Genomic DNA, 26,672 nt, shown 5'->3' with positions numbered 1-26,672 from the left:
CCTGTCAGGTAGAGTGGGAAGAATCCGACCCAAGTGGGAGATGCCGAGGGCAGGGTGGGGGGAGGGAAAGGGAGCTTACAAGCAGGGAGCGGGGGGGGGGGGCTGCTGCCTACATTGCCCCCACCCTGTAAATCTTGTAATTTCATGCTCCAGGGAACCACAGAGTAAGAGAGTGGGTAAGGAATGAATTCAACTCCCAGGCTACTCTGCAGCCCCAGAGACTGGGCAGGATCTCCCCTCTCACTGCCCCCCCCCCCAATCCTCAGAAATGCCTCTGTTGCTATCCCCCCCTCATCGGGGATTTGTCCCCTTCCACTGACCACTGTCTCTTTTGAATTACCTGTGATGGTCAGCTCTGGGGTCAACCCCCACTCCCACAACCTCGTCTCTCACCCTAGCTGTTCTTTTTGTGCTCTCTCCAGCTTTAGAGAGCAAGAAGCATTATGTAAGGTTAGCCCTGGAGGCCAGTGAAAGCTAGGCAACAGAGGCCAGAAGACCTTCCTGAGGGGTCCTAGGCCACCTCCTCGCCTCTCCCCGACAGATTTTCTTCCTATCATCTCAGAGTCTCTGGACCCAGGAAGGTCAGATCTCTGCTTTCTAAAGAAAACCTTTTGGGAGAGGCAGCGTTCTGTTTTGACTCCACCTGGAAGTCTGGAACATTTGGGGCGGGGAAGAGCTGGGGTGGTCAGGGTCCAGGGCTGGCAAGGAGCACATGTTCCCATAGATACACCAGTGAGTATTTAGATAGTGTCCGAAGGTAAACTAGGCTGAAACCCCAGGAAGCCATGCCAGTCAACACTGGGAAGGGCCACGCAGGTGGATTGTATATAAATAGTTACCCTGGGTACACAGTGGGTGCTCAGAGGGTGTTTGCCGAGCTGTGAGTGTCTACCACACACATCCCTGGTACTGCAGGAGCTGGAGGTGTGGCTCACTGGGAGAGCGCTTGCCTAAGGATGTGTCCGGAGGCCCTGAACCTGATCAAATGGGGGAAGCATTGGAAAGAGGATGGATGCAGGGGAAAGGAAAGAGGAGTTTTATCCTAAAAGATTCTGGGGTAGAAGAGTGGGGCCCACGTGCGAATGAAGCAGGTGTGAGTGGCAGTGAGAGAGACAGCCACAAGTTGGGCACCTTCGGCTAACAAGTGTGGGCTGATGGGAGCGACTAAGTAGGGAGCCACCTGGGAATTACCGAGAAGAAAAGGGTACAGATGTCCCGAATGCCAACGAGGCGGCGGCGGCAGGCATTGGTCTTTTAATCCCTCCGAGTGATCCTGAAGTGGGTAGTGTCCCAGTTTTGCGGATAAAGAGAGGGATAAAGAGACGTAACCGCTGAGACATGGGATGACTTACCCAAGGTCACAGCCAGAGAACTACATTACATACAGAGCTGGGACTGCTTCCCATATCCGCCTGGTGCCAGAGCTCTGCCTCCAGGGCCTGGATACGTGCGTGCGTGTGTGCGTGCTTCAGCTCTCTAGAAGGGCTTTAAGGAACCTGGAGCTGACTAAACAGGTCTCCACTGTCACCACCTCCACCTCCGGGTCTTAGGGACAAGGTCTTGGCTAGACCCATATTCCTGGGTCTCCTTGACCCTTCAGTCTCAGACCAGACTTACCACTCCCCACCTATCCCTAGCTGCACCCCCCCACACACACACTCCACATCCGATTCCTGTCATTCCCTTGGCCCTGTCCTTTTGTCACTGTGGCCACCAAGCCCAGGCACCCATGTGACTAATCATCTAGACACAACCTTCAAATATGATTTCCTTGGGGCCAATGACCCTTCCCCTCCACCCACCTGTGCGCCCTAGCCCTCCCGAGCTGCACCACCAGTCCCGCTCTGCTTACTCCCATAGCTCCTTGATTGACACCCGGCCCCCTCCCCTCCTTAAATCAGACTTCCTGGACTGATCAGCCCATCTTGGGACCAGCTACTTACTTAACCTCCTAGGGATTTAGCTGCCTCCTCTGGATGAGGAAGCTGATAAGCTACCTCCCAGCTTTATAAAGGAAGATCAAGCGCTTGCCCAAAGGCCTGAGTGATGGCAGCGGATTTCTGAGTTCAAGGCCAGCCTGGTCTCGAACATAGTGAGTTCCAGAGAGCAGCCACGGCCTCTCTAAAAAATAAATAAATAAATAGCTAAATAGCTAGAGAGAGAGATCTGTAGCCACTCAACAAGAAGCAGCTGCTATTCAACCCTTTTACCTGGAGTCCTTTTGACCCTTGACCCTTTCATCTGTTGTCTTAATGGAAAAACCAATGGACTCTCTGAGCCTTGGGTGAGCCCTGTGATCCTGTTCTCAGTGACTCCTACCTCCATCCTCACCCAGAGGTCATGTGGACCTGTGATCCTCACTACCCTCCGCCTTCTCCCCCTTACTGCTCGACCCCCTCCACCCCCATCCCTATCCCTACCCCCACCCCCACTTCCGTGTACTCATCCCGGATCCCAGCCCCTTCTGAAGGCACTGCTGGGGCCTCTCACTGACTCAGCCCCTTGTCTTACAGGCTCTCCAGGTGGCCCGGCAGTTCCTGTTGCAGCAAGCCTCCAGCCTGAACTCCCCGGGGAACAATGACAGTAAACAGTCGGCCTCTGCGGTGCAGGTGAGCAGGGGGGACCCACCCATACTAGGCAGGAGTGGGAAGGGGGACCAGGGCTGGAGGGGGTATTCTTGGTGGGGTGGGGGCTGTCAGAGACTACTCAGAGAGCGCCAGACTTTCCGAGCTCCATGCTTCTGAAAGAAGTATAGTCATGGCAGGGTGGGGCGGAGACACTAACACCTCTCTTGTCTCCACCTGATCGGCCAGGGCTACGTCTGCCTAGTTTCTTTGTCTGTATCTTTCTGGACCTGACTCACTGGGGTTCCTCCCATTGGCTCTCAGGCAGTCCTCCTTTCTCCCCACGTGTTACCCTGTCCCTAAACTGAGTCTAGGTCCCTCCCAGGTTTCTCAGTTGAAGAATCACTAAGTCTCCCCTCCCCCCATCTCTCCCAGTCTCTCCCCATTTCCTGTCTCTTGACATCTCTCTGTCTCTTCTGTTTTCCTTTGCACAATCTGCCCTTTTTTTCCCCTCCCCCCTCCCCCCCCCAGCCTGTCGGCCCATCTGGCTGACTGGAGGGGGAGAGCGAGCGGGAGGGGGTGGGGAAGTCTGGCCTTCTGTTTACCTTTTGTGTCACAAAGAACTTGGGAGAATCGCAGACTGGGTCCCACTGGGTCACTATCTGGCCAACCGCCTTCCTCCCACCACCACCCCTCCAGCCCCCTCCCTGCTGTGGTGATGGGGGGAGGGGGGCAGAGAGGGCTGGGGCCTGAGGGAAAGATTAAGCCAGGCTCTGAAAGGAAGTTTATGTAAGGGGAAAATGGGGTGGGCACTGTGCAAAGTTGATCCTGAGACCTCTGGGGCCCTAGGGGACCTGGAGGATGTAGAACAGTGACATGAGGTAGGTGCAGGGTGCTCTCAGGACGCAGGCCCAGTGCCCAGAGACAAGTTATCTATGCTTGGGTTTTCTTTTTAAAGCTTATGTTTGGAAAGGGCTTTGAAAACATTCAAGGTGCCAGACAGCTGTGCAGCCATGGCGGTCAGTGGTCTCTGAGCAATCTAAGCACTCCTAAGATCTTCCAAGTTGGACGCTGGCAAAGGGGTATGGCGGGGGGCGGGGGGGTTGACCACAAAGTCTGGTCTGGAAAGGCAACCGAAGGAGGGACTAGGGGCAGATCTCCTTGGGCTGTCAGACTAGGTCTCATAGGATAAGGGGTCTCCCCATGGATGTTCTCTGGGTCTACAGCAGCCCTCCCCATGCTGGCCTGGCTTAGGACCTCTTTGTGAAACAGGGAGGTGTGAGCTCTAAGTGCCCCAGAGCCCCAGCAGGACAGGAGGAGTTGGGTGGCCCTGGAGGAGAACCGGCATCAGGGGGGACTTTCCAGCTGGGGGCTGGGATGATGATGGTCGCATCCCTAGCCTGCCTTCCCTGCCAAGGTGAGCGGCTGCGTTGGGCTCTGAGAGAGAAGGTGCTTCTTTCTCTCCTTTCTCACCTCCTGGGAATCAGCTTCCCCATACCCTCCACAGGAACCGAGTATCTCTTTCTTCTCTTTCATGTGTGTGCACGGGTGTGCATATTTGTGTGCGCATATGAGCGTGTGTGTGTGTGTGTGTGTGTGTGTGTGTGTGTGTGTGTGAAGGCCAGGATACCCTCACGGGTCACCCCCAGGACAGCCTCAGAATCCTCAGCACCTCCTCAGAGACAGTCTCTCAGTAGCATACTGGCTAGCCAGCAGGTCCCGGGGTGGGTGTCGAAGTTCAAACTCCAGGACTTCTCATGCATTTACCAAATGAGCCACCCTACTCACCCCACCCTGCCAGCCTGAATGCAGAGTCCTTATCCAAGGGTGGCCCCTCATACCCACGGGACAGCTGCTATTATTAATCCATTTGCAAATGAGAAAAAAAAGAAAAAAAAAAAAAAAACAAGGCTCTGAGAGGGTGTCTAACTAGTCCAAAGTCACTCCATGCCCTAATTTCTGTTTCTGTGATAAAGTATCTTGGAACAAAACAGCTTAGGAAAGAGAGGTTTTCTTAGGCTCACGAGTTTAGTCTACATTCATAACAGGGGAATCAAGGTGGCTTGGTACATCACATCCAAGAGCAGAGAGAATGAATGCATGCATGAGCCCAAGGGTGTTTGCCTTCTCTCCTCTTAACACAGTGCTAAGTCCCACCCCCACACACCTGTCAATTAATGTGATCACAAAGACAGTCCCTTACAGGCACTCCCACTGGCCAATACGATCTAGACAGTCCCTCATGGGGACTCTATTCTAAGTGATTCTAGGTTGTGTGAAGTTGACTATTAAAACCAGCACACCCTGCAAACAAGGGCAGAGAGCACACTGAGCCCAAAGAACTGGCTTCGGAGCTCAGTTTTATGAGGTTCCTCTGAGAAGTCCAAAGCCATTAAAACTCCTGGGGTCCCAGGGTCATGGGGTACTTGGGTCTGAATGAAGCTGAGCCCCCCCCCCTCCTGTTTATCCTGCAGCCAGCTTTGCTCTCCGTGTCTCCCACCCACATGCCATCTTCACTGTCCCTAAGGAGGACAGTGGAAACGCTATCCTCAAGTGGGACCCAGGGCCTAAGAGCCTAGAAATTGCTTTCCTGTGGGCTCTGGGCTGGTGGGGAAATGGGAGTCTAAGGCTGGCCCTTTAGCAGAAATCGTGTGCTGTGGATTTGGGACTTGAGTGACATGAGTCACAGAGGGAGGTTCTTGGGGCCCCGTGGGCACATTCTGCTCCGGGATGGGCCATTTGTCCCTTACCTCATTGATGATCTTCCTGCAGCGAGCATCAGTGAGTCTCCAAACACCACAGAGGCTGAGGGGGATCCATCGCTGTAAACAGGTAGCAGCCAATCCTAGGAGGCTCAGCAGGCACCAGGAATTCCGAGGAGGTAGCCAGGGTCGGGGTCATTGGCTTGTCAGCTCCACTGTTCCAAAAGTTGTGCCTTTTCTTTGACTGTGTTTTATAGAGTTTTCTTTTTTGTTTGTTTGTTTGTTTGTTTGTTTGTTTGAGATAGGGTCCCAGCCAGGCCAAGGTGGAATACACTTTCAATCCCAGCACTCAGGAGGCAGGGGCAGGGGCAGGGGCAGGCAGATATCTGAGTTCAGGGTCATCTTGGTCTACAGAGCATGTTCTAGGAAAGACTGGGCTACACAGAGAAAAACCATCTCAAAACGAAACAAAACAAAAAAGATAGGGCCTCAGTTAGCCCAGGCTAGCCTCCAGTTCTATAAATAGATATAGAGGAAGGGATGTTGAACTTTTTGTTGTTGTTTTTTTTTTTGTTTTGTTTTTGTTTTTTTGAGACAGGGTTTCTCTGTGTTGCCCTGCTGTCCTGGAACTCACTCTGTAGACCAGGCTGGCCTTGAACTCAGAAATCTGCCTGCTTCTGCCTCCCAAGTGCCGGGATTAAAGGCGTGCACCTGGCCTATGCTGAACTTCTGATCCTTCTGTCTCCACCTAGGATTATAGGTGTGCATCCCCACCCCTGGTTTGTGTAGTGCTAGGAGTTAAGCCCAGAGCTCTGTGGGCATTTGGATAAGTGCTGCCACTAAGCTACATTCCACCCTCCCTCCCATCCCAGTTTTATTTACTTCTTTGAAACAAGGTCTCATGGCTGTAGTCCTGATTGGTCTGGAATTCACTATATTGCCCAGGCTGGCCTCAAACTTGAGGTAATCCTCCTGCCTCAGACTTCGTGTGCTGGGATCATAGACACTCCACCCTATTCCTGGCCACCACTGTCTTTCCTGCATTCGAAGTGGGTGGAGGGCTAGGGCCTGAGCAGAGTTGGCTGAAAATTCAACCAGTGTTTTCCCTGCCGTGGCACTATGGGCTATTTCATGGCCTAGGCTGGTCTCTAGATGGGCTCACAGCTGTCGAGCCTCCTAGCTGGCCAGTGTCCATCCTGACCCGATCCAGCCCAACCCAGCCCAGTGAGTCTGCAGGGACCCTGTGAGAGGGATGCCTCCACTCACTTCAGAGCCCCACTGAGCCAGCCACCTGCAGACAGAACACAGGGCGAAGGCTGTCTAGGCATCCACAGCTTCTGCAGCCAACTGGGGAGAGGCACGGGGGCCAGAAATGCCTTTTCTCTTCCGTTCCTCTGCCTCCAAGTGAAAAACCCCAAGGAAGAATAGGTCACAGCATTGTCAGCCATTCACACCTTGGTGCCCAGGAGGATCCTCTGGGTCTCCCTACTGGGCAGGCAGGCCTCAGCGGTTGCTCTGGATGTTCAGGGAGAAATGGCTCAGCCACCTGCCTGGTACCTGCTTATCACTTAAGCATCTTCATTTTCTCCTTCCTGAGGCCGAGAAGGGAAGGTGTTCAAATCCCAGGGGCCAGGTACGGACAGTGATGCTTAGTGATTTTAAAGAACAAGCAAGGTAGCTTGGTGGGTGCCTGCCACCCAAGCCTGGCCACCAGAATTAGAACCCATGGTGGGAAAAGATCTCTCTCTCTCTCTCTCTCTCTCCTCCCTCCTTCCCTCCCCCTCTCTCTCTTCCTCCCTCCCTCCCCCTCTCTCTCACATACATACAACAATAATAATAAAATTATAATTTTAAAAGGAAAATAATAAACTAGGCCACAGTGGGACACACTTTTAACCCCTGCACTAACAAGGCAGAGGTAGGTGGGCCTCTGAGTTAAGTTCAAAACCAGCCTGGTTTACAAAGCTAGTTCCAGGACAGCCAGGGCTATACAGAGAAAACCTGCCTCACAAAACCGGAAGAGGAGGAGGAGGAGGAGGAAGAGGAGGAGGCGGCTGCTTTACCCTAGACAGGATCTCTCTAGGGCTAGGTTGCTGAGGTGTCTGCAGACAATGGAGCTAGATCCTGTGCCTGCTTATAGGGTGGCAGCTCAGTGACTCGGGTAGGAAGCACCCCAACACTGAACATATACTGTGGCTGTCCTCCGCTTCCTCTTCTCATGGGGAGCCCCAGCTGAGTTCCTCAGTCAGGTGACCTAGGACCTAGGCTCCTTGACCTGGTGGTAACCGCCCTTTGGCTTTTCATTTATGTATGTCATTACTTATTTATTTTTTGGATTCTCAAGTCAGGGTTCCTCTGTGTAGCCATGCCTGGCCTGGAAACTTGCTTTTAGACTAGGCTGGCCTCAAACTCAGAGATCCACTTCCTGCACGCTGAGATAAAAGGCATGTGCCACCCCCACTGCCTGGCAAAGTTGATTATCATTATTATCATTATCATCATCATCATTATTCTATTACATTCTGGATCAGTGTCACATGCATCCCAAGCTGTCCTCAAACTCAATATATAGTGGAAGCTAAGACTGAATTCTCCTGCCTCTGCTCTCTAATTAATGCTTAGCATTACAGTGTGCGCCACCACGCCTGACTTTATACAGTGCTGGGGTTCCACCCTAGGGCTTTCTGCATGCTAGGCAAGTGCTCTGCCAAGAGTCACATCCCTAGCCTTGGAGTTGAATGCTTCAAAGAGGGCAGTCACCCTGAGAGCTGAGCCACATGGCCACTTCAAGTTAGACTAGCCCAGTCCCTGCCTGCCATCCTCAAGGTGGGACATCCTACCTGTGGTGGGACCCCTGTCCTTTGTAGACAAGAGCTGAAATCCCAGGTTGCCATAGCTATCTGACCTGTCCAATTCATTTCTGGGTAGGCGTGGGACATAAAAACAAAAGCCCACAAGTGTGTGCGTGTGTCTGAGACTAACAGCTGGATTGTCACCCTTTCTGGGGACTTCAGTACAGATCTGGGCTCGGCGTATTGTGGAAAGGTCAGGAGTTAGCTCAGAGCTGAGGCCTGAAGTGGGGCATGGAAAGGAGAGGGGCAACTCCTCCCCTGCCTCACAGGCTTGGCTGGGGTGGAGGGAAGGGTCCTCTAGACACTTAGTCCTACAAAGAAACTTCTGGTCAGTTGGGAAAGGTCTTTCAGTTGTTCCGTGAGCAAGTGCTTAGCTGAGCACCTTTTGTGTCCCAGATCCTACATTAGGGTACGGGAGTAAAAAGTTAGTCCTGTGTGTGCTGGGCTCACAGAGTGGTAAGACACAGACAGTCCCTTGGGAGCATCTGGCTGCCACTATAGGACTGTATGATGGCTCAAACTGCATTGCTGTGTCTGAGGGAACTCAGAGAAGGTAGACCAACGGGAAAATATGATGTCATTGTTTTTTCTCGAAGCCTTTTTACTGCAGGTGAATCCTGTGCCTCCTAGAGAGTACACTAGTGTCTCCTAGGAGACAGACAGACCCTCTGTTTGGGCTTCAGGAATCCTGAGTTCATTTCTTGAAGCCCAACTCCTGTGTTTGAGGACAGTGACTCTAAGCCTGCTGGCCTACTGTGCTGTCCACTCCATTCACATGCACAGTCACCAGAATGGTCCTAGGAGTATGTGCTCTCTGGGCCTCTGCTCTGGACCACCATGTGTGGAACGAGGCCGGCTCATGCCAGAGTGTGAGCATGTCAAGTGTGTTGCTTGGAGGAAGACGGGATCTCACGGTATAGCTCTAGCTGGCCTGGAATTTGCTGTGTCCGCCAGACCGACGTTAAACTCACAAGATCTGGCTGCTTGCTGGGATTCCAGGCAGTCATCCCTATGTCCAGTGGGTGGGCGGCTTTTGATTCTGTCTCAGCTGCCTTCCTACGCGGGCTCGCCTTGGCTAGTAGTCTCAAACATGCTAAATAAGAGCTGGAAGTGGCCCAGTGGCCTGTTCCAGTGCCATCTAATCTCCCACATCTGGAACCAGGCATCCCGAGACCACAGTCATTGTAGTCAGCTGCTGCTACGCGCTAGCCTCTGACTGCTGTTCTTGTTCATTCTCTAGTAGCCTGAATCAGTTGACGCTGTTGCTGGTTCCCTTTTATCAGAGAACAGGGTAAATCAATATGTCCAGAGCCAAAGCTCTGCCGAGTGTATGGCTCATTCTTTAATCGCATCACTTGGAAGGCTGAGGCAAGAGGAGTTCGAGACCAGCCTGGGCTACAGTAGAATGAGAATGTCTTCAAATACAATAAATGAAGTATAGAGGCATAGACCTGTGATCCCAGCACTTGGGAAATAGGAAGATTAGGAGTTCAAGGCCAACCTGAGACATACGATGACACCCCGTCTCATCATCCTCTGGGAAAAAATAGCAACAACAACAATAATAATAAACATGTAAAGCAAAAGGGTCAAAAGAGACACTGCCCCATAGGTGACAGAGCCAGAACATGAAGCCAGGTAGGTACACTGGGAGCTAGCCACTCTGCCACGCTGTGGGTGAGGCCCTGGGTCCTGCCTCTGACTCATGGGGTGAATCCCACAGGTGCCTGTGTCTGTGGCCATGATGTCCCAGCAGATGCTTACCCCCCAGCAGATGCAGCAGATCCTGTCGCCACCTCAGCTGCAGGCCTTGCTGCAGCAGCAACAGGCTCTCATGCTCCAGCAGGTGAGTCTAGCCCCAGGGCAGACACCGCCCCCCCCATCCTCCCACCCACCTCCATTCCTCCCACCCCACTCCTGCTACTGCCTCACTGAGGACCTAGGCTGTGGCAGAAACCAGAGAGAATGCCCGTGCCATGCCTGGTGGATCCGCATTCATTCCTCTGGGATTCCTGGGGCAGCCCGCAGGATTTTCCACCCTTCTTTCTCATGTGCTGACCTCACTTTAGAACTCCGAGGGAGCAGGCTGAAGTGCGCCAGAACACCCTACCTCCCCATCCCCAACACACACACACTGACATGCGAGATTCGGTCTCTGCCCCTGCCTGTCTGGCCCTGTTCACTGAACCCTCCTGTCCTGCCTGCAAAGCGGGGCTGGGTTTGCTTCTAGCAGCCCTGGAGACTGCCCCCTCTTGTTCCCCCCCAGCTGCAGGAGTATTACAAGAAGCAGCAAGAGCAGCTCCACCTGCAGCTCCTCACCCAGCAGCAGGCTGGAAAACAGCAGCCCAAAGAGGTAAGTGACTGCAGGGGGTCCAGCCTCCCCTTGGGACCTCCCCTGAGGACTCCAACACCCACAGCCCAGCTTTCTCCTCTAGCCTGACAAAAGAATGGCCTTCTGGGAATAATAGAAGACCAGAAAAGAAAAAAAAAAAGTTGTAAGGAAAAGGTTTGAGAGAGAAGTCAGGGGTGAATACTCACATGCCTCCAACCATTTATCCCTACCCATCTTTTCTCCCCTTGCCTCAAGCTGTATTGTCTCTGCACATGTGTGTGGGGGTGTGTGCAAGCCGTCAGATGGGTCTGACAGTCTTTACATATATGCAGCAGATTCCTGTCATCCCATCTCCTTGCTAACGTTGTCCCCTGGAGAGCCAGCTGTCCCATCCTGAGAACTCTCAGCAGTATATACCTCCCTACCTCAGCCTGCCCTAGCCTCTGTCCTGTCCCATGATGCCTGTGAGGCCCTCACCAGTTTATCCTTGTAACTCCCCAGCCCAGCCTTCTGCTCCACCTTCTGCCACAGTTCCTCCTGAGAGGCTACATCAGGTCCCTTGTGTCCTGATAATATTGTCGTCCCACTTCCTGGTTGCCCCTTCCCAGAAAGCTACTGTTGCTCTGCCGGTAGCCAGGTATTCCCCACCCCCTCCTCCCTTCCCGTGTGCTCTCAACTGCTACGTATCTGGTTTTGATTCTCTAAGCTCTTGCCTCAATGAATTGCCACCCCAAATATATACCAGCCCACCCTCCAGGGCAGGCAGGCAGGCAGGCAGAGAGATCCTTGCCTCCTCAAACATCCAGGATCTGCTTGGCTCTCTGGGCTCAGGAAACTTGCTGACAGCCTGACTTGTCAGTGCCTGTGTGGAGAACTGAACGGGGAGAGGTGGGGGAACACATATGCAGGGGCTTGTGTTTGGGCAGCAGTGACATCACTCTTCCGGGACTCAGCTGAGGCTGGTCATGTCCCATCCACTCCTTTAGCACTGTAACTAAACTAGGATGGGATTGGGGGGTGGGGGTGAAGTCTCCCCCACTCCAGAAGAAGGGGGTTCCTGAGCATGTGGGAAGGGTCTCCTCCAGGTGGGAGTGGTCCCCAGATCTGACAGGCTCATTCATCACTGTGATGAGAGAGAGAGAGAGAGAGAGAGAGAGAGAGAGAGAGAGAGAGAAAGAGACACCCCACCACCACCACCCCCTACCCTCCCCAGCACACAGCTGCAGCGTGCATAGCAGAAGCTGCTGCCAGGGAGAAGGGAGGAGGGAGGGCGTCGTGCTGCGTGTCTGGGTCTGGCTGTGTGTGTTTGCGCGTGTGCGTGCGTGCGTGCATGCGTGTGTTTACTGCGAGGAGGCATGCAGCCCTATGGAAGCTGGGCCGGGAGCAGAGAAGCTGCGGCTGCAGACGCTACCACGACAGCTCCAGGGGCTGACAGGCCCTGGGAGGGGGTGGCGGCAGCGTGGGGGCCAGATGGCACGGCCGAGGCCAACGGCACTCCTCTCTGCCCACCCCCTCGGGCTCCCTCCCAGGCCCTGGGGAACAAGCAGCTGGCCTTCCAGCAGCAGCTCCTGCAGATGCAACAGTTGCAGCAACAGCACTTGCTCAACCTCCAGAGGCAGGGGCTGGTCAGCCTGCAGCCAAGCCAAGCCTCAGGGCCCCTCCAGGCCCTCCCGCAAGGTGAGCGATGCCCCACCCCGCCCCCAACCCCACAGCGTTCTCTAAGCCCTGGATAAGGCACGGGCTCTTCCCGTTGTGCTCCCAGCCAGCCAGCCTCTGTCTCCCGCAGCAGCCGTGTGCCCGACAGACCTGCCCCAGCTGTGGAAAGGCGAGGGTGCCCCGGGGCAGCCCGCTGAGGACAGCGGCAGGCAGGAGGGGCTGGACCTCGCCAGCACAGCTGTTACTGCTACCTCGTTTGCCAGCCCTCCCAAGGTCTCCCCGCCCCTCTCCCACCACCCCTTACCCAACGGACAACCCACTGTGCTCACATCTCGGAGAGACAGGTATGGATGGCCCTGGGGGTAGCACGTGACAAGGCTCTGCTCTGGGTAGTACTTGGAACCTCGAGGGTGGCACTGTAGTGGGGACCTAGAGGAAGGGAGGGGCAGAAGGGAGGGAGGGAACCCAGGGGTTGGCCTCTTCTCCCAGGGCGAACAGAATGCTGGACCAGTAGTAGAGACAAAAGCTGGGCCCAGGGCTTGCCGAGCAGAGGGCCTCCGCAGCTCTGACCACTACCTTTTCCCTCTCCTTCCAGCTCCTCCCATGAGGAGACCCCCAGTTCCCACCCTCTTTATGGACATGGGGAGTGCAAGTGGCCAGGCTGTGAGACCCTGTGTGAAGACCTGGGCCAGTTTATCAAGTAGGTGGCATCCAGTCCTCTCCCTGCAGGAACCCTCTGTCCAGCCTGCTCTTATCACCTGGGGTCCTAATGTCCTAGCAGAGCTGAGCCAAGCTAAGCCAAACAGTGGGGTGGCCTAGCTCTTCCTTCCTCTCTGCTTTCCCTGCCCCTCCCCTCCAGATCCCCGCTGGCAGCTTCTCCCCACAACTCTCTCCCACTCCAGAGCAGGGGTGTCAGAGGAGGAAGCCTATCTCTCCACATCCCGGAGAGTGATGGCCTAGGACGCCTAGGACGGCCAGCCGAGGACAGGCAGGGTGGGAGGCAGACAAGGCGGCTGGCAGCAGGCGGCCAGCTGCCACCACGGTGCCAAGCTCTGTCACTGACTGATTAACTCCGCTGTCTCCCGGACCCTTGCAGCATCAGGGTCAAACAAATTGTTTTCACGCTTCGTCAGAGGTTTACTTAATTAGTTCATTTGCAATTAGATCTCTCTGTAGCCCGGTTTTAGCTAAGACATCAAAAGGAGGCTGAGGAGAAAGCTTCCTCAACTGCCGCACCCCCCCCCCTTTGTTCCACCCATCTCTTCTTTGTATCTCTTCTTCTGTCTGCTTGTCTGGCTAAGGGCTGGCTGACAGACTCGGGGCTTGGAGGATGGGTTCTAGGGGTAAAGTAGAGAAACCAGAGCTCACTCTCTTTCTTCCCTGCCTCCTCCTCCCTAAGACACCTCAACACAGAACACGCTTTGGATGACCGGAGCACGGCCCAATGCCGCGTGCAGATGCAGGTGGTCCAACAGCTGGAGATCCAGGTGTGACCCGAGGGTGTGAGGGAGGGTCCCGGGAGGGTCCTATGGTCAGAGTCCATCTTGTGCTCTCTAGGGCTTATTCACCATCGTGTGAGGTGAGGACAGCTGAGGCTGAGTAGCCAAGGCTGAGGCCCTGTATGCAGGGAGCTGTTTTTATATGCTAAGTAAAAACAAGACTCATGTGAATGGCTAATGTGCAGGCCTGCTGTGCAGCGTGCTTCAGGACATCCTCAGAGTGGTCTGCCTGCCCTGCCTGCCGGATACCATCATCTCCATATAACACAGGCCTAGGGAGCCACTCAGGGAATGGAGGGACTGGGATTAGAACCCTTACTCCGGCATCACATCGAGTCCTTAAGAGAGCCACCGAATCAGCCGTCCCTGCTTAACCATCTCTGGCTGCTCACAGGGTGGAGAGAGGGCAGTTGTAAGAGATGCTTTGAGGTTTATGAATGGGGGAAGTGAATCATTTGCCGTCCCCACTCACCTCTTCAGTAGTGAGCCAGGCAGGCACTGGGGTGTTGTTCAGCCTCCCGTGGGGAGAAGGGGCGCATGGCTGGTTGGAAGAAGATTGCCATGTGTAAGGTGGTGTGAGCCCAAGACTGCTGTAGAGAAAGGGAGAGAGCGTCAGTTCCTGGTCCTGAGGAGGTGGGAGTCCAGAAGGGCAAAGAATGGCCAAGGCCTTTAGCAAGTTTTCAGAAGTGAGGCTCAGAGGGAACAGGTGCCTTGGTTGGGGGGGGGGGTGCTGGTGTGTGTGTGTGTGTGTGTGTGTGTGTGTGTGTGTGTGTGTGATGTGTGTGTGTGTGAGAGAGAGTGAAGGAGGGGTGAGGGGCAGGGTGTGTGTTTGTGAGCGTGTGTGTGTGTGTGTGTGTGTGTGTGCATGTGTTTATGTGTATGTGACGGGAGGGGGGAGGGGGTGTCTGTGTGAAAGAGAGTGGAGAAAGGCAGGGAGGTATGTGCGTGCATATGCACAAGTGTGTATGTGTGTGTGAGAGAGAGAGGTGGGGAGTGGGAGGTGTGTGTATGTGTGACAGAGTTGGGGGAGGGGTGTGTGTGAGAGAGGTGAGGAAAGGGTGGTGTGTGTGTGTGTGTGTGTGTGTGTGTGTGTGTGTGTGTGTTGAGACTTTCTGAGGGCCTCCAGGTCTCCAGTGACAGTGACAGTGACAGGTAACCTGTAGGGGAATAAGAACCCATCCCCCCCTCACTGTGCCTTTTCACAGCTGGCCAAGGAGAGTGAGCGGCTGCAGGCCATGATGGCACATCTGCACATGCGGCCTTCAGAGCCCAAGCCCTTCAGCCAGCCAGTGAGTGCCCTGCCCCCACTTCCCAGCATCCCCCGACCCCTCCTCAGCACAGCCCTGACCTTCAGGGAACAACCTCTTGGGGTGCTTTTCTCAGCACCTACCCCATTGCTCACAGCTGAACCCAGTCCCTGGCTCCTCCTCATTCTCCAAGGTGACCGTCTCCGCAGACCCGTTCCCGGATGGCCTCGTGCACCCCCCAACTTCAGCCGCTGCCCCCGTCACACCCCTGCGTCCCCCTGGCCTGGGCTCTGCCTCTTTGCACAGTGGGGGCCCTGCCCGCAGGAGAAGTAATGACAAATTCTGCTCCCCCATCTCCTCAGGTGAGGCTGCTGTAGGAGGGGTACCCCCCAACCCCAACTGATGGGGGTTCCCGATCTGGCTGCCTCACCTTCTGCCTGTCTCCCCCAGAGCTTGCCCAGAATCATGAGTTCTACAAGAACGCTGACGTCAGGCCCCCCTTCACCTACGCTTCCCTTATCCGCCAGGTAAGCATGGAAGGCCGGAAGGATGGAGAAGGCAAGTTTACTGGAGCCAGGCCTCCTGATGCCCGACCATAAGGTCCCTCACTCCTGAGCCCCTCTCCTCCGGTCTGCCTCCTGCGGGCTGTAGCATATCCTGCCTGAGCTCACTGGGTCCATTCCCATTCATCTTTATTGTCCATATGCACAGGGTGACGCTCACTTCTGCATACGTACACTAGCTCGCACTTGCTATTCATAAACACAAGCACATGCCCTTACACACGTGGCTATTCTGTGGTACTTCCTACAGACGTGCGTTCTCTCAGGGCGCACTTTGCCCAAATAAAGAAAATCCCCAACCGCCTCAACAATAGTGCTACCTCAGGCTAGGGCGCATGAAGCCCTTTCTCACCCCCAACCGTGAAGGGCTCCCATGTCTTTTTTGCACATGCGCAGTCTCTGGAGGCCCGGCTCCCAATACCCTCAGCTCTCTTAGCTCATTAGCCTAGCGGGGAATCCCAACCCGCCTCTGGGTCTCCTGTCCTCAAGGATGAGTCAGGGGCTACATAAAAGGGTGGAACACAGGGCCGTGAGGCCCCCAGATCTAGTCTGAGGGTCTCTTTGCCCTTTCCTTGCCTGCAGGCCATTCTGGAAACTCCAGATCGGCAGCTGACGCTAAATGAGATTTATAACTGGTTCACCAGGATGTTCGCCTACTTCCGAAGAAACACGGCCACCTGGAAGGTAAGACCTGCCCTATCTCCCTCATCCTGACTTTCTTCTCTAAACCGCCACAGTCTACTGAGACCAAGGCTACCTACTACTTTGTCCCCTCAACAGTTCTGCAGAAATAGCCCACCAGGTCCACCAATAGCCCTCACCCCGGTCCCCTCAGCAGCAACTCCAGTGTTCCTAACTTGCTATTTTGTACATCGGGGACTTGCGTATTGTCGCAGATGGTCTTAAAACCCTGGGTTTAATGATCGCCCTGCCTCCACCTCCCTGAGTGCCAGGATTTCAAGTGAACATCACCACACCCTGTTAGACAGTTGCTAGGTGTGGAATCCAGCCCTGTGTGTGCGCTAGGCATGCACAGTGTCTTCCTTTTAATGACCTTGGCCAGCCTCGCACTGTCTCTTTAACGGGAAGAAATTATTTCTCTTTAGTATGGTACAAAGAATTCCAACTCCCTGAGACAGGGCCTCTGGAGGGTTGACGGTCAGCTCAGTGGCAGGTCCTGGGGTAAATCCATGGCTCCAGATTTCATAACTAATCCAGTCTAGGAGGAGGTTCAAAGGTGTATACTGGCCCCAATACATGGGTAGACTGAAGTCTATAGACCACTCCCAGGGACACAAATGGATACATACAGCACCCAGCTCACCAGTGGCAGGGAGGTAATTGTCTCTATTCAATTAGTCACTTAACACTTTCAGCTATAAGCATTTTCCTTGGAGACCAGAGGAATGCAAGGACCTAGGAAAATGGGCCAGAGATGTAGGCTGGGACACTGTTCTATGGTCGATATAGGGTGTGCATGCGCACCATGTGTGTCTTGCACTATGAAGCAAGATGAGAAGGTGGTATCTAAATTAAGGCGGAGTTGGACGAGGAGGAGGAAGTGGGGGGTGGAGTATTGGCCCTTTCAGGAAGTCAAGATACATGAGAGGGCGTCTCTCTCTCACTCTCTCAGAACTCTAATTGTATCCCTGGCTCTCGGGTCCTCCTGCTGGCCTGTGAGAAAACTGCAGCCAAACAGACCTCCTGCAGTGTGACGGGTTTCTCCACAGTGGAACGGAGGAGGCCCTCCGGGCCAGGGCACCGCCAAGCACTGGGTGGGATCTGCAGCTGTCCAGCCTTTTCTACCTTAGTAATGTGCAAAGGACTACTAGAAGGGCCTATCATGGCATCTTCCCTTTCCTGTGCCAACCTCCCAAAGCTTAGACTATGCAGCAGGGGCAGCCACTCTGATTGGCTATGAGTGATGTCACTTCCTGGCAACCACAGCCCTGCCCTCTTTTTGAGCTAGCGTTGTGTTTTAGGAGCCACCTGGTCCAGCCTCCAACGTCTAGGCCAGGTCAGATGGCAGACTTTACAGATGATACAATCCCATCACCTAGAGTTGAATATAGCGTAGAGCTGGTTCAGGCAGCTTTCATAGCTTCTCAGTGGCCATGCCGAGAGCCTCACCTTGATCTGTTTCATCCCTCACACACAACCCTAATCTGGTCCTGATATAGTGTGGCTTGTTGCTACGTGGCACCCTGGGGGGTGCCACACTGCCCTGTCCGGTCAGACTGTACTGGCTTGAGATCCACACTGACTTTGAGAGTTCTTTTCAGCCAGCCAACTTCATTCATGCTACTGGGGAAAGAGTAGCCTGTGGTTTCTTCCCATCTATTTTGCACCTTCTCCGGGTCATCTTTCTCTACATCACTTGGGTTTCTTGATCCCCACCCCCACCCCTTCTGGTCCCCATCCATAGACCATGCCGGCTGCTTTAGACCTAGGGTATCCAGGCTTGGGGGTGGGCGTGTGCCAAGCCAGCTGCCATTTCTTAGGGACAGAGCTACCATCTGCCAAGTGGATGGTCCTCAGCAGCCTTCCTGTGTCCATCCCCTCCTAGGGCCTGTGTTGTGGGCCCATCCTTTTGTTTACGCAGCCCCCGCCAGACCCCTTAAATTGCCGTTAATGTTTCAGCGTAACGAATTAGTCTCTCGTCACGAATCAGGCTTCGAAACGAGGGAAAAAAAGCCCCGGCGAGGCCACCCTCGGAAATTGGGGTCATTCTCATTTGCAAAGCGGAGGATCGGAGCCCCGTAATGCGGGCAAATTTATTCCGAGGCAGGAGCCCCGGCGTGATTAGGCCCTTTGTAATTATCGCTCCGTGAGATTCCACTCCAGCCGCCCGCCTCCCTCGTGGGTTAGCAAGCGAGTCGGAAAAATACACAGGATTTAATTAGAGGCAAATTAAAATTGGTAATGAAATCGGGCCAGTTGCAAGAGGCAAGAGTTGGATGGGAGAGAGGGAGAGCAGATCTCCAGGGGCACCCGCTGCCTGCCCTGCCCGCTTTCTTCCCCGTTTAGAAATGTAAAGAAGAGCCGGGATAGGCGGGTTGGAGGAGACTGGTGGGGGACATGTAATGGGGACAGGGCTGGGGCTGCTGGTGAGAGACAGAAAAACTGAGAGCAGAGATAGGGAGGTGGGACCAAGGGACCTGGGGACAGGAGATGGGTGGATCAGTGCCCTCACCCAGGCTTCCAGAGGGAATTGGGCCCTGCAATCCCCGCCCATGTGTCCTACCAACCAGGTGACCTCAATTTCTGAAGTTCTCTTTCCAGGACGAGGTAGTGACAAGATGTCTTACTCTCTCTCTTGTCTTGTTGTCTTGCCGCTGTGCATTTGGGCCGTCTTTTCAAGTCAGCAGTAGGTTTCCAGGTGTATCTATTAGGCTCCACTGGATACCTGTGCTCCCAGAAAGCTATCTGTCTGGAGCTCACAGCCTCAGCCCCCACCCCCACCCCCAGACTCCTAGGGGTTCAGTAAAGGTAGTGAGGACCGTAAGCTAGTTGCCAAAGTTATCTGCAGTGCTCAGTGTGTGCCTGAGGTACAGTGTCTCAGCCTTTCTAAGCCACCAGGGTCCCTGTGCAATCTTAAAATCAGAAGTCAGGAGTGATTTCTGCCAGTGTGTTTGGCCAGTGAAGATGTAGAAAGGAATTATTTAATTTCATTGGCAACAACATTTTCTTGAGACCGGGCCTCTATGTAGTCCAGGCTGGCCTGAACCCCCCTGTATAGACCAGGTTGGCCTCTGCCTCCCAAGTCCTCGGATTGAAGGCATGTACCAGCACACCCTATCCGAGACAACCCTTTCTGAGATGAGACAGACATTGAGGACTTTCCCTCTCAGTGTCCCTGTGCCGGGACTGAGGTTATTGTTCCCTGGGATATGAGATGTGGGACCATGGGAAGATTTTCTACGTACGTTCACTGGAATGGAGGTGAACCCATTCACTGCATCCCCAGAATGCCGTGCGCCACAACCTCAGCCTGCACAAGTGTTTCGTCCGTGTGGAGAACGTCAAGGGGGCCGTGTGGACTGTGGATGAGCGGGAATATCAGAAACGGAGACCGCCAAAGATGACAGGGTATGTGGGCCCTAGCTGAGTAAGCTGTCCCAGCCCGGCCTGAGCCAGCCCAGCTTCTGCTTCTCAGGGACACCCCGGATGCCCTCCTGAGAAAGGAATGTGGGTGTCAAGGATGAAGGAGACCAGTGTGCATGGCCGGCTACCTGGACATAACTGGCAACCCCAAGATGGGCACTGCCATCCTCCATTCTCACTTCTGACTAAGAGAAGGAATCTCAGGGAGCAGGGTACCAGAGAGGTGAAGCCCACAGTAATCATGGCTAGAGCTGGCATGTGAGCTGAGGTGACAGCTGCCATCCTAAACTCTTCCTGCTATAGGATAAGAATCCTGGACCCACCGTCTTTATTTCACAGTGGAATTGTTGAGTGGAGAGGGCCAGGGTCTGACGGGAAGCCAGCAGGAAAGCAGGTTGGGTCCAGGACCAGGCCTCACATCCAGTTTATGCTCTGTTTCAGCACACAGTAGGTCAGAACCTTTCCCTATCTCACCAGCACCTATTTTCTTGCCTACATACATTGGCGCCGGGCTCCTGGCTCAGGGGAGACCTGAAGTAGGCTAAGATACCTATAGTACCCACTGTTCCTTCACCCGAGCAACGGGCTTGCTGTGCAACCGCAGAGTAACAGGGGTAGGGTGAGATTGTGAAACGCCCCACCATGTGCCCACATTCCAGCCTCCGTCCTTGGTAGTGTTCTCTCATTACCAGCTTGGACCCTTCTGCTCCTCTGCTTCTTCCCTACTGTGTGACTGAGACGCTCTATGGGGGGGAGTATGTGGGGGGGAAGGTGAGCCCCCAATCCTTGCCTTCCTCAGTACTGCTGGCTTCTGGAGCCTGCTTGGTATAGGGCTCATCTGCCCTAAGTTCAGGAGTTCCAGAAAGTGGACTGTTTGTTATGAAACTGTTTTTCTGAAACAGTTTCATAACAGAGAGGACAGGCATGGCGGTGCATGTCCGTAACCCAGTGCTCGGGAGATAGAAGCTGGAGGATCGAAAGTCCTCCGTTTTGTTTCGTTTTACGATACCGGACTTTTCTCTATGTAGATCTGGCTGTCATGAAACTCATGCTGTAGACCAGGCTGGCTGTGAACTCAAGAGATCAGCCTGTCTCTGCTTCCTGAGTGCTGGGATTAAAGGCATGCATGCCCCTGGTGGTGGGGAGAGAATGGTCTGAGAGAGAAAGTGCTGGCCACACCCTGTGAAAGGGGAATTCTGGGAGTTCTGCACCGGCTTCCCGGCTCTCGGTCCCAGATCACTCTAAGGTTGGAAGTCCCTGCTCCCTGTGGGCTTGTGGGCTTTTAAAACAGCAGAGAGGATCACAAGGATCCAGCTACAGGTTCCCAGCAGTGCGAGAGTGAGGCGCATATTTTCATCCCGGCTCTGAGTCAGAGGGAGGTTGTCTGTGGATGTGTGAGTTGAGATTGCCTTCTCTCCCGTAGGAGTCCCACTCTGGTGAAGAACATGATCTCGGGCCTCAGTTACGGGGCACTTAACGCCAGCTACCAGGTGACTGAGCCCACTGCTCCCCTTTGGCCTGCCCCAGGCTTTGCCCTAGAGGAGGGCCATAGGTGGGAAGGAGGGTAAAGACCACACCCCACTCTTAGCCTAAGCCCTGCTTCCAGACCAGTGTGTGCCTCTGATTTCAAGCCTGAGTTCGGAGAAAGGGTGGACGTAGACTGAACCAGACGATGGGACCTGAGTCCCATCCCTCAGGCCCTCAGACTAGGGTCCTCTGTCTCCAGGTGGGAGTGGGGGGGGCAGGCGGGCATTGCTAGGCCAGACCAATTTTCCAGAAAAGCTGGGTAATGGGGTGAAGAATTCTTACTGGTGTGTGGTGGGAATGGGGCAGGGGGTGGGGGGGAAGTGTTACTAGTTAGATCAGTCTGCCCCCTGCATGAGGGCTCTGACGACCGGGAAGGGTCTCCAGCCACTGATAACACCACCCCATGTGCTCCAGGCTGCCCTGGCAGAGAGCAGCTTCCCTCTTCTCAGCAACCCCGGCATGCTGAACCCTGGCTCAGCCAGCAGCCTTCTGCCCCTCAGCCAGGAGGACCTGGGTGTCCCTGGGGAACCACTACCCAGCAATGGGAGCAGCAGCCCGCCTCGTCTTTCCCCTCCTCAGTACAGGTGAGCACATGCCATCTCTCCCATCTTCATAGGACAGCCTTCCCACAATTCTCTCTATCCTTCCTCCATCTTTCCAGACTCTCTCTTCCTTTTCACTTTCCACTTCTGCCTGTCTCTCTCTCTCTCTCTCTCTCTCTCTCTCTCTCTCTCTCTCTCTCTCTCTCTCTCTTTCTCTCTCTCTCCCCACACAGAGCCTGGAGAGAGATGGTGGGATCGTAGCAGGGCCCTGGCCTTCTAGATCAGTTTGTGGGAGGAAGGGAGGCCTGGCAGCCCCACACCCGCATCACCCTTTCCATCCAGCCACCAGATACAAGTCAAAGAGGAGCCTGCAGAGGCAGAGGAAGACCGACGGCCGGGGCCTCCCTTGGGCGCCCCCAACCCCAGCACTGTGGGGCCTCCAGAAGACAGGGACCTGGAGGAGGACCTGGGAGGAGAGGACATGTCCTAAGGGCAGGGTGGGCGGGCAGGGCAGGCCAAGACCCTGCCGCCCAGTGGACCCCGGCCTACCCACCCCACTCTACAGCCCCTCCAACCTCAAGGCACTTCGGGGACTCAGACGGGGGAGATCCGGGCCAGTAGCTCCCATGCCACCTGACTGACAGACGCCTGGGGACAGGCATATCCCTGCTCCCCGCAGAGAACACAGAACCCTTGGACTGGGACCCGTAGAGGACATGGAGGGCCCAGACCCTCTCAGCCCCTCCCTGTATTCCCAACCACCACCAGCAGCAGCAGCAGGGCTCTCCTTCCCCACCAGTGCTCCCCTCCAAGACCCCTTAGCACAAGGGGAGACCCGCAGGCGGGGCTGAGCCACCCCCACAACCCTACCTTCTTCATCCCCTCTGTCCCGTCTGTGGCAGAGGTTTCTGGCCAGAGGACCCTTCCCGGTTCATCTCCCCTCATCTTCTTTTCCCAACTGTGAAAATTAGTTCTCCGGTCCCAGCTTCCTGCTCAAAGGGGCAAGCAGGCTGGGGGCGGGGCACCTGCAGACCAGCCCCCTCAGCTGCGGGAGCGGAGCAAGTTGTGCCCTGCCCTTCCCTCCCTGACCTGAGGCAGAACCCAGATTAAGCAGGTCTCCACCCCACCCTGTTTGCTGGGCACTCCTGCGGCACCCCGAGAGGGACCCCCATGCTGGACACCTTCAGAGCGTGTGCATAGGTGGTCTCTGACCTGAACATCACAGTGCGGAGAAAGCCCGGCTGGAAACACCCTCGCCCCCAGCCTACGGGTCCCCGAAATGGGGTCCTCTCACCCCGCCCCCTCACCTCCTCCTGTCCTTCCCTCTCCCAGTTAAAACGGATGACCAAAGACCTTTCTTATGCCGGAAGCAAAAACCAAAACTTTTTGTTGGCTTTTTCTTTTGCCGCCTCCCGAGCACCCTGCCCTCCCAACCCTGCCCCCTGATCCCGGGCTGGAAGCCTTCCCTCCTTCACTTAAGTTATTGTGTTAAACCAAAGTTTACAGTGTCTGTTGGTAGCAAGACCCCCTCCTCCCCTCTACCACCCCCCCCAAGGGTCCAGGGGTCCTACTCGCTTCCCCCCTGCTCATACCTTGCCTATGGAGACATGAGAGGGCAGAATCCTGCCCCCAGCCCTGGGCTGCTTTCGGGGGTCGGGGGAGGGCTCTTCAGATGCCTCCATAGGACCAAGTCCCCATCATTGCCGGGAGTGTGGATTCTAGCAGCAGAGCTGGAAACGATGAGATTCCACAGACCCCCTATGGGGGACCCACAACCCAAGACCGCAGACTGGGTGTAAGGGATGCCCGGAACACCCTGACCAGGCCCCTCCCCTAAGACTTCTTGGATATTTCCCAGGAGAATCCCACATTCACCGCCAAACCCCTATCCCTACCCAACACAAGCTGCCCTCCTGAAAGGCAAGGGCGCCCCGCCCCCGGCCTTCCCCCATGTACCCCCACCTGTGTTCCGTTTGACCAGCACAGAAATATTAAAGTCCTCTATTTACCGGGCCCTGTGTGTGTCACCAAGGTGAGAAAGGAGAGGGCCCTTGGAGCCAGATGACTTGCTGAAGGCAGGAACGACAGGCAAGCCAGGCACAGGTGACACTGGGTTCCTCCTCTCCCGGCTGGCACAGTGAATGGCAGGCCCTGGGTTTGCAGCTCAGATTGGTGATGGGGGTTCTCTGCCAGGGCGCTCTGTTCCAGCTGGGAGAGTATTACAGCTCATTGCCTTGGGCTTTGTCATTGTGGCTGTGTGCTGCTCTATGCATGGTGCCCAGCTAAGCCATCATGTCACCTGGATGGGCATATGTGCATCCTGACACTCCAGAGTGGGTTACCTGTTTGTACCAAGGTGCATTGTCTGCAGTGGCATAGTGCATGCAGGTGGCTCTGGGGTAAGACAAAATAGTCTAATCCATTCAGGGGATCCTGGGTAGTGAGGAGAAGGAAGAAGTGGCCCAACTATTAGTCCCAAGGTGAGTTCTACCCGTGGGTGACATCACCTTTGAATACTGCTCCCCAGGGCACCCACCGGGACCTCATCTCCCATGCCAGTTGGTGCTTGGGCAGCTGATGGACTGGCGGGAGTGGGGGGTGTGGCACAGGAAGAGATGTAGCAAACCTAAGTGCTATCACCCCTCAAGCTCCTGGGACTTTCCAGTGACTGCGGCTATGGCTCAGAAATGCCTGCTGACCTCCTCTGCTCTTTCTCCTTGGCTTCTAACCTTGGCTCCCTGAGCCCTCTCCGCAAACTTAGCTCCCCCACTCTGCCACCTGGTCCTCTGTACACTTGGCAAGAGTCAGATGAGCTCCTTGTGTCTGGCTATTCACCCCTACACACACACACACACACACACACACACACACAAACACCGGATCTGGAGAGGACCGGGCTTCACTTGGAGTCTGGCAGACCGACACGGATGCGCATGCGCACTTGCACACCCCACCTCACCCTAAGAGGCAGCGTTGCTGATGCCCTGATCTGCCTGCCTTCCCCACCCTCCAAAGAGCAATGTGGTGTCTGCTTACTCCGGACAGCACCTGCCATGCGCTCTAACCTGACATGGCCTCTTAACACCTTTGCTCTCCTTTTCCCTCTCTCAGCCCCACAGGAGAACCCAGGAATGTTAGCTACCAAGTACCAAACTTCTGTACCCTACCCCTGCAAAGAGAGGATCTGTTCTGATAGCAATTCCCAAGGCCAGCCTGCTTACTCAGACCCTAGAAGGGACAAGAAGCCATCCTTTCCCCTAACTCCCAGCTTTGTACTCAGGATAGTTCTCCTGGCAGTCTAACTTCAGTTTCTCCTGTTTCAATTAGAATCCTAATGGGTTTTGTTTTTTGTCTTTCCATTCCTCCATAGAGTGATGGAAATGTTTATCAGAAATACTAAGCTGCGTCGAGAAGAAAGCTGAATATCTACATGGATGTTGATGAAAACTGTCCCTGTAGTATATGACACAGGAAGCTGCTAGGATCGTTGAGTTTAACGTCTTCCATTTTTGTTTCTGAGTCAGGATCTTCTATACAGCCCTGGCCGTCCTGGGACTTAGTATGGAGACTGACTGGGCTAGACCCAGACTCAGGCAAACAGCCTGCCTCTGCCTCCCCAGTGCTAAGATTACAGATGTCTGCCGCCATGCACCAGCTATCTTCTCTTTAGGTCAGGCTCCCACCAGGAAGTCCTCCATCTAGTCTAGCTTCTAGACTTCCTTTTGTTTTGTTACAGGGTCTGGTTATTTTTATTTATTTATTTTTTTAAATAGCCCCTTTTGGCTCTGAGTTTCTCTCTCTCTCTCTCTCTCTCTCTCTCTCTCTCTCTCTCTCTCCCTCTCCCTCTCTCTCTCTCTCTCTCTCTCTCTCTCTTTTTTTTTTTTTTTTTTTTTTTTTGGTTTTTCGAGACAGGGTCTTTCTCTGTATAGCCCTGGCTGTCCTGGAACTCTTTGTAGCCAGGCTGGCCTCGAACTCAGAAATCCGCCTGCCTCTGCCTCCCGAGTGCTGGGATTAAAGGCGTGCGCCACCACGCCTGGCTATTTATTTATTTTTAAAGGTTATTTTACCTGTATGAATTTCTTGCCTGCCTGTTTATAAAATGCATTATGTAAGTGCCTGGTGATGCACAGTCCAGAGAAAGGTATCACATCCCCTGGAACTGGAGTTAGAGATGGTTTGGGGACCACCATGTGGGTGCTGGGAACCAAACTCCAGCCTTCAGCAAGTGCTCCTAACTGCTGAGCCTCTCCCTCAGCCCGTGTTCCCGTGTCGCGCCCCACCCCCATCCTCACCCCGGTTGCCTGGGGGTTGGCTGCTGCCAGCACCTGATCCTGGTCTTAGCATTTCTGCCCTGGTGGAGAACCTGGAACCTGACTCCCAGCACTCCTGGACCATTCTTCCCCACCAGAGCTCACCACTCTGTCCCAGGGCCTGTTGCCCGTGGCCGGCAGAGGGCGCTTCAAACAAAGCGGACCTGCGGCGCTGCGTGCTCAAGGAGGGTGGAGCTAAGCTCTCCGAGAACTCCTCGCCTAACCCAGGGTTCGTTCCTTTGGCTGTTTGTTGGGGCTTCCGAGATTTTTCCAACGTGGGGCTTATGAGACATTCTACAGACAATCTGAAGGAAGGAGGAAGAGTGTGGGGACCCAAAGCAGAGACCGCCCCACCTGCTCACTCCGGTCACAAGGAACCTGATGTGGTAGCCCCCATACCTGAGATCTCAGCACGCGAGGGGCAGGAGGATCAGGAGTCGAAGGCCATTCTGGTTCATACAGACCTAGGCCAGACTGGGCTACAGGAGACCCTGTCTTAAAAATATCCCTCAAAAAAGTATTAACAAGCCGGGCGTGGTGGCGCACGCCTTTAATCCCAGCACTCGGGAGGCAGAGGCAGGCGGATGTCTTGAGTTCGAGGCCAGCCTGGTCTACACAGTGAGTTCCAGGACAGCCAGGGCTATACAGAGAAACCCTGTCTCGAAAAAACAAAAAACAAAACAACAACAACAACAAAATTAATATTTAATGAGACTTTACTGTGTGCTAGATGCTTCTAGAAGCTTTGTATTATATTTCTCACAGCTCTGGGTT

The 26,672-nt window shown here is 54.6% G+C and overlaps 1 protein-coding gene across 8 annotated transcripts in view; it reads left to right on the top strand.

Annotated features, from left to right (window-relative positions):
* The window catches only part of Foxp4 (forkhead box P4), a 57,500-nt gene extending 33,899 nt beyond the window's left edge, over nucleotides 1–23,601 (top strand). For 2 of the 8 annotated variants that reach the window (NM_001110824.1, XM_030250107.1), the window contains exons 3-17: nucleotides 2,514–2,609; nucleotides 9,842–9,964; nucleotides 10,385–10,471; nucleotides 11,980–12,127; nucleotides 12,237–12,450; nucleotides 12,702–12,806; nucleotides 13,506–13,593; nucleotides 14,811–14,894; nucleotides 15,010–15,214; nucleotides 15,303–15,379; nucleotides 15,998–16,099; nucleotides 19,383–19,504; nucleotides 20,943–21,009; nucleotides 21,461–21,630; nucleotides 21,931–23,601. In NM_001110824.1, the coding sequence (NP_001104294.1) occupies nucleotides 2,514–2,609; nucleotides 9,842–9,964; nucleotides 10,385–10,471; nucleotides 11,980–12,127; nucleotides 12,237–12,450; nucleotides 12,702–12,806; nucleotides 13,506–13,593; nucleotides 14,811–14,894; nucleotides 15,010–15,214; nucleotides 15,303–15,379; nucleotides 15,998–16,099; nucleotides 19,383–19,504; nucleotides 20,943–21,009; nucleotides 21,461–21,630; nucleotides 21,931–22,078 (1,836 nt within the window). In that variant the 3' untranslated portion in view covers nucleotides 22,079–23,601. Of the gene's footprint in view, nucleotides 1–2,513; nucleotides 2,610–9,841; nucleotides 9,965–10,384; nucleotides 10,472–11,979; nucleotides 12,128–12,236; nucleotides 12,451–12,701; nucleotides 12,807–13,505; nucleotides 13,594–14,810; nucleotides 14,895–14,988; nucleotides 15,215–15,302; nucleotides 15,380–15,997; nucleotides 16,100–19,382; nucleotides 19,505–20,942; nucleotides 21,010–21,460; nucleotides 21,631–21,930 lie in introns of all 8 variants that reach the window. The other 6 variants (XM_017317686.2, XM_017317687.2, NM_028767.2 and 3 more) reach the window with 5 other exon arrangements.
* The last annotated feature ends 3,071 nt before the right edge of the window (nucleotides 23,602–26,672 follow it).

Source organism: Mus musculus, chromosome 17 (assembly GCF_000001635.26).
Source record: "Mus musculus strain C57BL/6J chromosome 17, GRCm38.p6 C57BL/6J".
Taxonomy (NCBI): Eukaryota; Metazoa; Chordata; class Mammalia; order Rodentia; family Muridae; genus Mus; species Mus musculus.
This window is presented reverse-complemented; position numbering and strand designations above follow the sequence as displayed.